At 40.9% G+C, this 13,679-nt stretch overlaps 1 protein-coding gene across 2 annotated transcripts in view; it reads left to right on the top strand.

The window, feature by feature from the left end:
• Window positions 1-13,470, top strand: part of cnnm1 (cyclin and CBS domain divalent metal cation transport mediator 1) — a 113,683-nt gene extending 100,213 nt beyond the window's left edge. For both annotated transcript variants that reach the window (XM_072557117.1, XM_072557118.1), the window contains one exon: window positions 4,882-13,470. In XM_072557117.1, coding sequence (XP_072413218.1) covers window positions 4,882-4,961 — 80 coding nt within the window. In that variant the 3' untranslated portion in view covers window positions 4,962-13,470. The remainder of the gene's footprint in view (window positions 1-4,881) is intronic.
• The last annotated feature ends 209 nt before the right edge of the window (window positions 13,471-13,679 follow it).

Genomic DNA, 13,679 nt, shown 5'->3' on the forward strand with positions numbered 1-13,679 from the left:
CATGCTCCTGCCCCACTGAACCCATCTCTACCTACCTCGACACAGTCCTATCCCCCCCAGTCCAGAAACTCCCCACATACGTTCGAGACACCACCCACGCCCTCCACCTCCTCCAAGACTTCCGTTTCCCCAGCCCCCAACGCCTCATCTTCACCATGGATATCCAATCCCTCTACACCTCCATCCGCCATGACCAGGGCCTCCAAGCCCTCCGTTTTTTCCTCTCCAGACGTCCCCAACAGTACCCTTCCACTGACACTCTCATTCATTTGGCCGAACTGGTCCTCACCCTTAACAATTTCACCTTTGAATCCTCCCACTTCCTCCAGACCAAAGGCGTAGCCATGGGCACACGTATGGGCCCCAGCTATGCCTGTCTCTTTGGTGACTATGTAGAACAGTTGATCTTCCGTAATTACACCGGCACCACCCCCCACCTCTTCCTCCGCTACATTGATGACTGCATTGGCGCCACCTCGTGCTCCCGCGAGGAGGTTGAGCAATTCATCAACTTCACCAACACATTCCACCCTGACCTTAAATTTACCTGGACCATCTCTGACACCTCCCTCCCCTTCCTGGACCTCTCCATCTCCATTAGTGACGACTGACTTGACACTGACATTTTTTACAAACCCACCGACTCCCACAGCTACCTGGATTACACCTCCTCCCACCCAATCTCTTGCAAAAATGCATCCCGTATTCCCAATTTCTCCGCCTCCACCGTATCTGCTCCCAGGAGGACCAGTTCCACCATAGAACACACCAGATGGCCTCCTTCTTTAGAGACCGCAATTTCCCTTCCCACGTGGTTAAAGATGCCCTCCAACGCATCTCGTCCACATCCCGCACCTCCGCCCTCAGACCCCACCCCTCCAACCGTAACAAGTACAGAACGCCCCTGGTGCTCACCTTCCACCCTACCAACCTTCGCATAAACCAAATCATCCGCCGACATTTCCGCCACCTCCAAACAGACCCCACCACCAGGGATATATTTCCCTCCCCACCCCTTTCCACCTTCCGCAAAGACCGTTCCCTCCGTGACTACCTGGTCAGGTCCACACCCCCCTACGACCCACCCTCCCATTCTGGCACTTTCCCCTGCCACCACAGGAACTGTAAAACCTGTGCCCACACCTCCTCCCTCACCTCTATCTAAGACCCTAAAGGAGCCTTCCACATCCATCAAAGTTTTACTTGCACATCCACTAATATCATTTATTGTATCTGTTGCTCCCGATGTGGTCTCCTCTGCATTGGGGAGACTGGACACCTCCTAGCAGAGCGCTTTAGGGAACAGCTCCGGGACACCCGCACCAATCAACCAAACAGCCCCGTGGCCCAACATTTCAACTCCCCCTCCCACTCTGCCGAGGACATGTAGGTCCTGGACCTCCTTCACCGCCACTCCCTCACCACCAGACGCCTGGAGGAAGAACGCCTCATCTTCTGTCTCGGAACACTTCAACCCCAGGGCATCAATGTGGACTTCAACAGTTTCCCCATTTCCCCTTCCCCACCTCATGCTAGTTTCAAACTTCCAGCTCAGCACTGTCCCCTTGACTTGTCCGGACTTGTCCGACCTGCCTAGCTCCTTTTCCACCTATCCACTCCACCCTCTCCTCCTTGACCTATCACCTTCATCTCCTCCCCCACTCACCCATTGTACTCTATGCTACTCTCTCCCCATCCCCACCCTCCTCTAGCTTATCTCTCCACGCTTCAGGCTCACTGCCTTTACTCCTGATGAAGGGCTTTTGCCCGAAACATCGATTTCGCTGCTCGTTGGATGCTGCCTGAACTGCTGTGCTCTTCCAGCACCACTAATCCAGTATTCTGTAGCAAGCCCCTTAGCAGCCTTCAAGGCATTTCATAAACGACTTGTTACCAGTGTGAGCTGGAGAAGAGCACCACAAAAATATACAAAACAAATCCGTGAAAAGAAAGCACAATTATTCAACAGTTTTCTTTCATAGGATAGAAATTTTCAAACCAACCTGTTCAGTGATGTTACTGCACATCTATGGAGCAGGTGAGACTTGAGTTGACTCCACCTGGCTCTGAGGAATGGACACTGCCACTGTGCTGCAAAAGCTTCACAAACAAGGATGGAATTTGATCCCTCATGTCAGATTTTTTACCAAGTACCTTGTGAGCCAATGAATTATGTCTTGAAATGGCAGTCAATTTGCAAATACTAAAGTGACACAAATAGGAGTGAGAATAAAGATCAGCTCATCTGTTTTTAGTGGCATTAGTTGAGTGATGAGTGCTGGCCAAGACACTCCAAGGAAAGTGTTATGGATTCTTCTAGGTCCTCTTGGCCATGCCAGAATTTAACTTAGTAATTTGTCTAAAGGTCACTGTGCCTAACAATGCAGCACTTAATACCTCACTGAAGAGACTTTCCTTAAAAAAAAATGCAGCTGACTGAAACTACAAGCAGACTGATATAAAGCAGGATCCAGATTATCTACACGTATCCTCTAAATTCAAGACATTTGCAGGAAATGAACTCCCATTTTCAACACCATAAGTTAATATTTGTCACACTGTGAAGTTGTCACCTTCTACACCACTTCTTCAAATGACATAACTAGTAGTGTCTGCCTTCATAATGGCAGCAATTGTTTGGCAAGTTTGATAAATATGTACAGAGCAGAAAGATATTCCCTGTCCCACAAAAGAGTAATAATGCTAAACGAAGTCCCCTGATGTTTGTCCCCTGTAAGTAAAGGTACAGAGCCATCTCGAATTGAAAAGGAGACCTGGAAGTTTTTACTTTTGATCTCTCACTCTGGTTATTTATTTGTCTCAAACTCCACTCATGATATCAAATGTGCTTCTGTGCTTTAAATCAGTCAGTTAAATTAGTTTGTTATGAAATTTGTATTCATGAAGTTTTCCATTGCCTGTGAAAACGTCAAGCTCACAATTTGGGACACACGTAATTTGAGCCATGAAAAGTGCTTAAAAGGAACAGGTGGTGTTCCCATAGCTTTCCACTGCCAGGGTTTATCCTGCCTCATGTCAGGGTTGTTCGAGATGAAATAATGGAGATTGATTGCCAGGATTAGTCAACAACTCCATTGTCACAATTTGCACCTACCAGGTCAGTCGAAGAGACGCTAGATGAACCTTGGTCTTTATTTCTCTAGCAACTCCTATATTCCTACACATCCAAATACTTCTGGAATACAGTGGCTGTTATTATGTAGCCAGAGAGGGCAGCTGTTCTGTGACTGCAATGCACCATATGTAATCATTATTTGGACAGCCAGTTAATGTTTTATGGTGATATGAACTGACAATTATGCTTGATTAGGAATCTGGAAGAATTCCTTGCTTTTTTTGAGGTATGTAAGGGTGTTTTGTCTCCATGTGAATCTCTGGGAACAGGCAGGCAGGAACTGGATTTGACACCACAAACATCTCCAAAAAGGGAGCATTGCATCAGTACTAGAGTAGCATTTCAAAGTATCGTAAGATTGTTGCAGTACAGGTTGAGGCCACTTGGCCCATTGTGACTTTGCTAACTCTGAAGAATTACTTGCCTAGTTCTACTTCCACCCATCTTTTCCCCATAACCCTAGAATCTCCTTTAGATAATTACTTTGTTTTGAAGGCCTCTATTGAATCTGTCCCCACCACATTCTCTTTCAGTTCAACAAGATTAATTTGTGCTTGCTACATATCATTTTCCCCATGCCCTTATCCTTCGTTTCCTTTGCCAGCCACCTTGACATGGTGTCCTCTGCTTCTTACCCCATTATCAAAGGAAATCTTCCTCACTCCCTGCTCTTACCAGTCCTGTCATGATTTTGAACACTTAAATAAAATCTCCTCTTAACCTTCTCCAAGGAGAACAGAGCCATCTTCTCCCAAATATTTACATAACTAAAGTTCCTCATCGTGGAAGTATTCTCATGAATCCTTTCTGAATTCTTTGATCCCTTGGTTTCAATTCTAGTTTAGGAGCTGATACCCTCAGTCCTTCAATTCACAGAGAGATGTAAGCTGTAGTAAATGAGCACTCAGTGTCTATTTCATTGTGAGTGTCACTGGCAAGGTCAGCATTTGTATACCCATTCTCAGTTGGCTTTGAGATGTGATGCTAAATGGTCCTGAGCTCTGGCAGGCCGTGTGGTTTATGAATTTGGAATGCTTGTCTCCTGCACCGAATGGCCACAATGACCCTACATAGCTGTGCTGCGCCAAGTGCCCGTGTCTGAAAGCAGGGAGCCCAAACGTGTTCCAAACTGGTTTTACTCCACTCGGCCATACTGCCACTCCAGGCTGTTAGCTGCATAGAATTCCTGTTCATAAACTGACGAGTCGGTGAACACTTCAAAAATTGAGAGAAGGGACCGTTCCCACTCAGCAGTTACTAATGTGGTCATTTAGGGGCTGTGAAAATAAGTGACACCTTACAGCACCAAATGAAGATGGTTGGAATTGTTTATATTAGCCAGGTACAACTCTCTCACATGTTGCACTTGTGAACTGCAGTGTTGGTATTATTCATAAATACAGTCATACCATTTTCAGCAAACTGCCAAATGCATGACTGTGTGTCTGGGGTCATATGTAGACCAGACCAAAGAGAAATATGAGGTTTCCTTCCTTGAATTAATTCTGAACCAAGCGGATTCAACACAATTTCATGGACATCTTTACAGATTCCAGCTTTTTATTCCAAATGTATTGAATTAATTGCAATTAAATTCCCCAACTCATGGTGGCATTTTAACTTCTAATCTCTAGATTATTAGTCCAGGCCTCTGAATTACTAGTCACTATACTGCCTTGCTTCAGGATTTGCATGAACGCACATTTTCCAAAATTTACATTTTTTATTCTTGTGAATCTGTGCAGGTGGCAAAAAGAGGAAGCCTTCCAGAGACAGTGAGAAAAGCCCTGAAGAGAACGTAAATGTACCTCAGCTAAAGATCTGACATCTCCAGCAAGGTTAAAAGCATACTGATGGGCTGCAAGACAAATCACTCACTGGTTACAAATCATTCCTGACACTCGAGCCCAGCCAATAGAAGCTGCAATCTTAGGAGATTGGCAGGGTTTGTAATCATGAAACAAAACTACAGCAGTGACAGCATGGCCCAAGCCACAGTTTTTCTTGTTTGGTACTTTGAATTAAGAATTTAACTTTTGCATGTTTTTCTATCTATTTGTTTTACTTAAGAGGAACAAACTACACTGAATTTGAATTAGGTGATTTCAGCATTTTATGCAATTTACCCAAAGGATCATACAACAAAATGTGTTTTTATTTTAATGAAGGTCTCTCTTTGTGTCAGCCTAACTTGATCTCCCCTCATTTTATCCTGGGTGTGCTGCAATATTCTAAACACCCCATTCTGTAACACGTTCTGGAGTATGTTTCAAGAGTATAACACCTCTCAGGTTTCACATAGCATTGATGCTCCATTTGAGCAATGCTTTTTAGAATTCATGAGTCAACAATGAGCCTCTTCCATGCAGCTTTGTCTTCTAAGGCACCTCTGCGGGTCAAAAGGGGGACAGGTTTCTTCGGGTTCGACTGGATTAGCAAACATTCCGAGTAAAACGATCATTGTATTCTGAAATTTCAGTAGAAATTGTGTATATAGGAAACCTAAGTGTTAGGATTACAATGTCACTATCAAAGCAACAGGAAATCTTGCCCCTCCATGTGTCACCCTATTTAATATTCAGAAAGCATGTTCCAGCCCAAATCACTGCAGATTGAGTGCTGTTCTTATGGATTCTATTACCTCTGAAGTTCTTCAGGTAAATATTTTTATTGTGATTAGTTCGGATGTATATTGTCGAGTGATTAATATTTAAGATGTCTCTGCTGCTTCAGAAGCATTGATCTAGGCTCTCACCATAGCTTTGCGATAGTTACTTACTTTCCCCAGAACTATCCTCTAGGCAATAGCCGAGGCAAAGTATCCACTCGTTTCAAATGAATATCATTGCTGTATATGAGTGACTGTCGACATTCTTATACAGGATGTTCTTATTCTTTTCTGTATCACTGCACTGTTATCTATTTCAAACCTCTCTCTCTCTCTCTGAGGCGCAGTCTCAGAAATGCCTGGCCTGTGATTTTGTTCTTAGTGCCCTCTCAAACCTCTACACATTTTGTGGCATAAATTCCCTGCCTAATGCCATTACTATACATTACTGCTGACACTGAGTTTCCACATCTTTTATGTTTATTTGTCCGCAGTTGCACCCACTTCAGGCAATGCCATCTCAGCGCCAAGTTGTACTGTTGGTACAGGCATCCAACCACCAGTTTAGCAATGAATAATAATCCAAGAATTAGTAGCTTTCATGGAACTATTGCCCTGCAACAATTGCTCCCTTCAAGGGAAGGAGGAGAAATTGTGTGGGAGAATGGACTTTTGCATTGAAGTAAAATTGAAAACGTTTGTTACTTTAAATAATTTTTGACCGGATATATTATTCATAGATAGGACTGTGATTTTTCAACACTGCTGATATTTATGCTGCACCTAACACCCAATTAATCAGCCTTTACTCTATTCTTTCTCCTCCCCTCTCTCCCTACTAAGCATTGAATTAGTGATTAACTAAGGCATTCAAAGGCATTGTTCCTGAGCCTGTAGGTTTTAGAGAGTTTTGCCCACAGAGTTTCTCGATGTGTGATCAATAATGACACAGCAAAAGTTCTGGATGTAGGTTTGCTGGCTGAGCTGGAAGGTTCATTTTCAGATGTTTCATCACCATACTAGGTAACATCATCAGTGAGCTTCCGGATGAAGCACTTGTGGTATGGCCTGCTTTCTGTTTGTGTTTCCTTGGGCTGGTGATGTCATTTCCTGTGGTGACATCATTTCCTGTTATTTTTCTTGGGGGTGGTTCTTCTGTGCTGCAGTGTGGTGGCTCATTTAAATAATGTTCTAATGTAGCTTCGTTTGTGGGTGTTGGGATGATTGCTTCTGGAGTTCAGTATTTGGTCTGTATGTATTGTTTTCCTGTAGACGCTGGTTTGAAATTCCCCATTAACGTTTCACTCTACTGCGACATCTAGGAATGGCAGTTTGTTGTTGTTTTCCTCCTCTTTAGTGAATTTTATGCCAGTAAAGGTATTATCGATGGTCTTAAAGGTTTCCTCTAATTTGATTTGTTTAGTGATAACAAAGGTGTCATCCACATAGCAGACCCAAAATTTGGGTTGGATGGTTGGCAGAGCTGTTTGCTCAAGTCTCTGCATTACTGCCTCTGCTAAGAACCCTGATATTGGTGTTCCTTTGGTTTGTCTCTAGTGGGTGGTAAGGCATAGGTCCATTAGCTTGACTACATTGTCCTTGCTGATGAAGTTGGTGGTGTTTGGTGCATGTTTCTTTGATTCTTCTAATAATGTAGTCAGTGTTCCCTCGGACAGGTTGATTTTGATGGATGTGAACAGGGCTGTTACGTCAAAGGAGACCATTATTTCATCATCATCTATCTTGTCATCTTTGGTCTTCAGGAATTCTTGGGTGGAATGGATGGAGTGGCCCGAGTCTTCTACTAAGTGTTTTAGTCTTTGGTGTCGCTCCTTGGCCAACCTGTAAGTTGGTGTATCAGGTAGCCAGACTATGGGTTTTAGGTAGCCAGACTATGGGTTTTAGGGGGGCTCCTGGTTTGTGAATTTTGGATAATCAGTAGAAGCGTGGTGTGTGGGATCCATCTGGTTTCATTTTTTGGAACTCAGTCTTATTTATTTCTCCAATTTCTTCGTTTTTTTTGAGTAGAGCTGTGATTCAGTTCTCTAGTTGTGGGGTCAGGTCTATCACCACTTGTTAGTATCTGCAAGTAATGTGTTCACTTTCTCAATGTAATCTCTTTGATTTAAAATGACTGTCAAGCATCCTTTGTCTGCAGGTAGCATAACAATGTTTTTTTTAGTCTTTCAAGTGCTTTCCTTTCTTGTGTATTGAGTGTGTTTCCTTCCTTTTTCCTGCTTAAACTAATGTCATTTCCAAAATACCTTGCAAGAACTGTAACAAAAACTACATTGGACAAACAGGCAGAAAACTAGTCACCAGGATACATGAACATCAACTAGCCACAAAATGACATGACCCACTCTCACTACTATCCTTACATACGGATGAGGAAGGACACTACTTCGACTGGGACAACACATCCATCCTAGGACAAGCTAAACAGAGACCCAAACAAGAATTCCTAGAAGCATGGCATTCCCACTGGAACTCTTATCAACAAACACATTGACTTGGATCCCATTTACCACCCCCTGAGAAAAAGAACCGGAAATGATGTCACCACAGCAAATGACATCACCAACCTAAGGAAGCCCAAATACATAAGTAGAAAGCAGGCCATACCACCAGTGCTTCATCTGGAGGCTCACTGATGATGTTACTAGTAAGGTGACAAAACGCCTGAAAATGAACCTTCCAGCTCAGCGAGCATACCTACATCCAGAATCTCAAACTGAGTTACTAATCTCAAAACTCGCTGACACAGCAAAGCTTGCAGATTCATCACTGAACAAATGTACAAGCTGCATATCCCTTTAACCTACGAGATTTAAAGATTGGGAAATAAAGTGATGGGACTGAAAATCCGTGAATTAGAGGCAAATTATGTAGAGAACAGAGGAAAGAGAGATGGAGAGGTGAAAAGGATTTGACTATGAGTTACCAACAAATATTGTTATGTCCGTACCCAGGCAAGATTCCCCAGTTTGTTCCACTTCCAGGTGGGATGCTTCAAATCACTAAATCCCATGGTAAGGAGGGATGAATTGGATCCTCTTGATGATTCACCTACCCCATTGGTGGGTGGCAAGGTTAATTTATAAAGGATCCCTTCCCTTTTGGATATCTTTCTCCAAGACCGAAGGCTTTTCTGAATTAACAAAGTGTAAGAGTAAATTTATTCATTACTAAATGTAGGAAGAAATAGCACGCCCCACATAGACACAGAGTAGAAATAAGAAGATAGTTCAAAAAATTTTAAAAAAGGATAAAAAGATCGGTCTCTGAAAAGCACACACACACAGACGTTGTAGCTGGTCGCCTTGACATTGGCTGTATAAAAAAAACTTCCTTCTACTACCGATTGCAAGACGTTGGGAGTTTACTGGGTAATTAATTAATGTGCAAATGCAGCTACGTTTCACAAATGTTGAGCACGGGATGCCTGCCTTGGTTAGTTGATTTATGCCAACGTGATGGTGGCTACAAAGAGTTGGTCTTAGTTCCCTGGGCTGAGAAAAGAGTTTAGCTGGTTGAGGGGGGAGAAATTTAGCCAGTGATCACAAGTGGAAAATAGATATTGGGTCATGACTGAATTCCCAGCCTGTATTTACTCCAAGATTTACAAATAGACGTGGATGAGATAACAGAAGACCACTAACCAATGTAACGATTTAAAGGTGAACAAAGTGTATTGACTCATGCAGAAATGCAAAGCAGATCAAACCATTCCCTAAAAAGGAATGGTAAGTTGATGTTTCTGGGGTAATAGTTTACGGGAATTGGAATGGCTGAGTCCCTCTAATCAAACTCTGAGATTTCTGACAATAGGTTACGCCTAAAACATGTGACTTATCTTTCAGCTACTGATGACTTTCTTTGTCCTTCTAACATTTTCTCATTTTTCTAAATTCGGATTTTTGCTAATTATCTGACCACATGTACTCTGTACTTCCGACAAAGAATCAGTAATCTAATCTAATCTAATCAATTTCACTAGATGAGTTGCTTCACAGTAGCAAACCTTTAAGAAGCTTTCAATGCAATTCAGAAAGATATTATTTGAAGTCAAGGCTCTTCATGGTGATTTACCCCAATGCAAAGGGAATAAAATGCTGCTAATTCACATTAAGGATTCATTGAGGTGAATGTTTAGTTGAACTTGAGGTGATGTCAAGACTGAATTCAAAATAAAAATATTTATAGTTTGTTTATTCCGTTATTGAATATTTAACTAATTTTCAGCTAGGGAACTTAGTTGAATGTCACCGTGTCATACCGGATCAGCATCTGGTAAGGCAACGAAAAGAAATGGAAAAATCAAAGAGATGAGTCCGAGTTATACAGCACAGAAACAGGCAGTAACTGAAACAATTTAGGAGAGGCGGTAGGAAGGCTAGCTTTGCTCTCAGCTGGACAATGATTTAAATAGGCTTACGGGCAGGAAACTAAAAATAACGTTTGACACTGCCTGTATGTTCTTACCAACCTTCTCAACTAATACGTAACTGTGCATGAAGAGTACAGGTTAGGGTTAGTCTTTTTCAGCTGCATTCTGGCCTGATAGGGAGATTGTGGCTCGAGATCTGACGTTTGCTGAAATAATTCATTGCAAATTTTAGTTGTGAGAGCCTCCAGATTGTAAGGAAGAGAACTGAGTAGAAAGGAGGAATTGCTTCTATCTTTACAAAATCAGTCGTTTGAAGAAAGAATGAAATTCTTTTAATGAAAAACAGAGGAGCGTATGACTTTGAGATGTGCGTTTTCTAAGAATGCAACTTGATTGTTGTTGAGAGAACCTTTTTTTTGCCAAAGGAAATATAACTCCCAGGCCACTGGTATATGGATTACAGAAATGCCCCACTTAAAAAATTACAGTGCCTGCAACTTCAGGTTACAACAAGCGATGTGATGGCATCCTGTTGTAAGTTAATACCATAACCTTCAAAGTGAAGCAATGGAAGTTTCCCCTTTTGTATCATAAACCCAAAGAAGGGAATTAAATTTACCTAGAGAATTGGAAATCATTCATAAAATAATATCCTACATCTCATGTTGAAAGATTCTAAACTTTAAAATGGCCCTTCTCAGAATGCATATCAGGAAAGTTTGGGAGAGTGAGTAGGAAGAAGCAAAGCCTTTTAAAGAAATATTTAGAAGTTATTCATCTTTTATTCAACTTTGATTCTTGTGAACTGAGTGTAAGCTTATCCATGAAGATCTCCTCTGGTAAATAGACAGCTGTTTTTACAAACTTTGATTTATGTCACAATTGGGTACTTTTTACAACTGACATCCATGGCAAATGGCATCAAGTGGTGGGAGCATCTTCTAGGGACTTATGAATAAATCAATGCACCCAATTCATGCAGATTGCAAATTGACTGTACCTCTCTCCGCAGTCCACACGCCAATTCCTGATAGGTGTTCCCACCACACCAATTGTATGTGAAATTGAAGTAAAATTTATATTCCCATATATATATATTAATTGGGTTAATGAATCTCCGCTCACAGTTTTAATGTAGATTTTGTGCTATCTTTGGGACCTGTGTTTAATATCAGGATTCACAGCTATGATTGGTAAAACTGTGCAAACAGATTGGATAGTACAACTTCTGGGAACGATCCAATCACCCATTTATTTAACAGCTTAACGTAAAGATGCTGTACAGAATGACTAATGAAACTGATGCCAGGAAGGGGATATTAGAGCAGTTGACTGAACATTTAGAGCAAATCTACTGCCTTTGAGAAGATTTTTATAGAAGGAAGTGAAAAGAGTACCGAGTTTTCCATCCTACTAAAACCAGAGGGAAAATTTAAGATGAAGAGAAATATATTAATGTACAGTTTTGCCAACTGCAATCCTCGATTAGAAGCCCAGTCGTGTATTTGTTTCCTTCACTGAGCCATGACTAAGGCGTGAATAATTACACTAAACAAGATGAAGGTTAGCTGTGGTTACAGTTTTGTGGGCAAGTTATTTGTTATATGTATGTACAATAATCATTTTAGAAATAGTTTGTGCTTGTTTTAAACTGTTTTGGTCCCTGAAAGCGAAGTGTATGAAAGGTTACTTTTGACTTTATTAATATTTACCATTTTGAGGAGGAGAGGATCAGTGATCTGAATTGAACTTGGGAAATGTTGCAGATATTCATTATATTTTGGATTTTGTTGTTGAATCAGTTCTTGCTCATCCTCAGGTTTTGCTGATGGGTAATCTTGAGTCTTGATCAGGTTTCCTTTTAAGACTGCTAATCTGGGATCCCCTAGGAAAGTGATGTAAATGGAACATCATGCGGTCACTTAGAGACTAATTGCCAAGTAAAGATTTCTTCAGTTTGGCAATTGCTTGTAAATGTTAAGTGGTTCCTTCTAAGAAATGTCAGCCTATCAAGGTCAGAAAAGCCGACATGAAAAGTGTTAAGACTTGTACATTTTTGTGCTTTTAGCACAGTGATGTGCAACAGGTGTGCAATGTGGAAGATTGTTTTAAATAACAAGTAAATCATTCATGGTTTTTGCAATATGTGCAACAGTTTTAATATATTGTGAGTAGTATTTAAAGCTTGGTTTAATGCTTTTTAAATGATCAATGTGCTTGGATTTAAAATTCTGCTTGTCATATGGAAAAGGGCACCAGTTGATTTTCATTGGCTAGTATATGGGTGTGAGACATAATCTCAATGCCCAGGGCATTATCAAGAGAACATTAGACCCATAGGGACCATAATGCATATTGACCAGATTAATTATGTAATTAGGAGGAGATACTGTGGGTATTTCCACAAAACCACAAAAGCTAATGGGCACACTTTCCAATCCATCCTATTTTCCTCGGTTGGAAAGCTGCTGATTAAGGCTTATCAATTTAGAATTGTTACCAAAAGTGAAGCGAGATAGTAAAATAAATTGCAATACACCGAGTTTGGAATTCTTTAGGGAGTTGTTGAGGAAGAGATCATTGTGGATCTCTTTTAAGGATAAAGTGCAATTAATACTTGAAGTTAAGGAAGATGCAGGGCTTTTGGGGGAGCACAGGACAATATGATTAGCTTTGGATGTTTAAACCAAGAATTGCCAGAGACATCGGGGTTGAATAGGCTCCCTGTGCAATAAAACTCTGGTTCTGTATTCCGATGGGGTCAGAATCTACCAATTCCATTGCAACATAAAAACAAATGTTATAAGGTATTTATTAAGAAAATGAATAGCAGGTAAAGAAGATCTGCACCAAATCCAAAGGAATTAATGTAGAAGATGAGAGAAATGAAGGGCAAGGGACTTGGGAACAATACAACTGCTTTGTTTCGAGATTGAACCCAATCTAATCAAATAGCATGTGTTTCCAATGCTACTCTTACAACGTACAGCACAAAGTTACAAAGCATGCATTATTTTTTATAGAGATCTTATATGATGGCTCATATTGAGATATAGGAGAGCATACAGCAATACTATTTAAAATGTGCTTTCAAATGCATTAATCAAGTGAGCACTTTGATCATTTGTGCTAGAAAAATTATTGCATGCATTGTGCTCTTAGATTCACTGGATAATTGACCAATACGCTACCTCCAAAAAGTTAAAATTCGTATTTATTTTTATGTATTTTTTTAAAACAACTACTGTTCCACCCTTATATTGTTGAAACCTAACTGTTGTAAATGTAAATGTTGACTTGGTAAACTAATTAAATTCCAAATGTATCTGGCTGTCATTCTCTGTTCATTACTGAGTCATTGAAAAGTCAATGGTATCACAATAGCATAGATTCTGTTGTCTCTTTAAATTCAGTTATAAGAATTTTTTTTAATGTCTTAACAGTCGCCATACTATCAAATTATTTGGTCATTCACTACCTTACTGCTGAGACTTTATTGATCCAGAAAGATTTGCTCAGATCAATTCAAAATTCAAAATTTCTAT

This window comes from Chiloscyllium punctatum, chromosome 38 (genome assembly GCF_047496795.1).
Source record: "Chiloscyllium punctatum isolate Juve2018m chromosome 38, sChiPun1.3, whole genome shotgun sequence".
In the NCBI taxonomy this organism is placed as follows: Eukaryota; Metazoa; Chordata; class Chondrichthyes; order Orectolobiformes; family Hemiscylliidae; genus Chiloscyllium; species Chiloscyllium punctatum.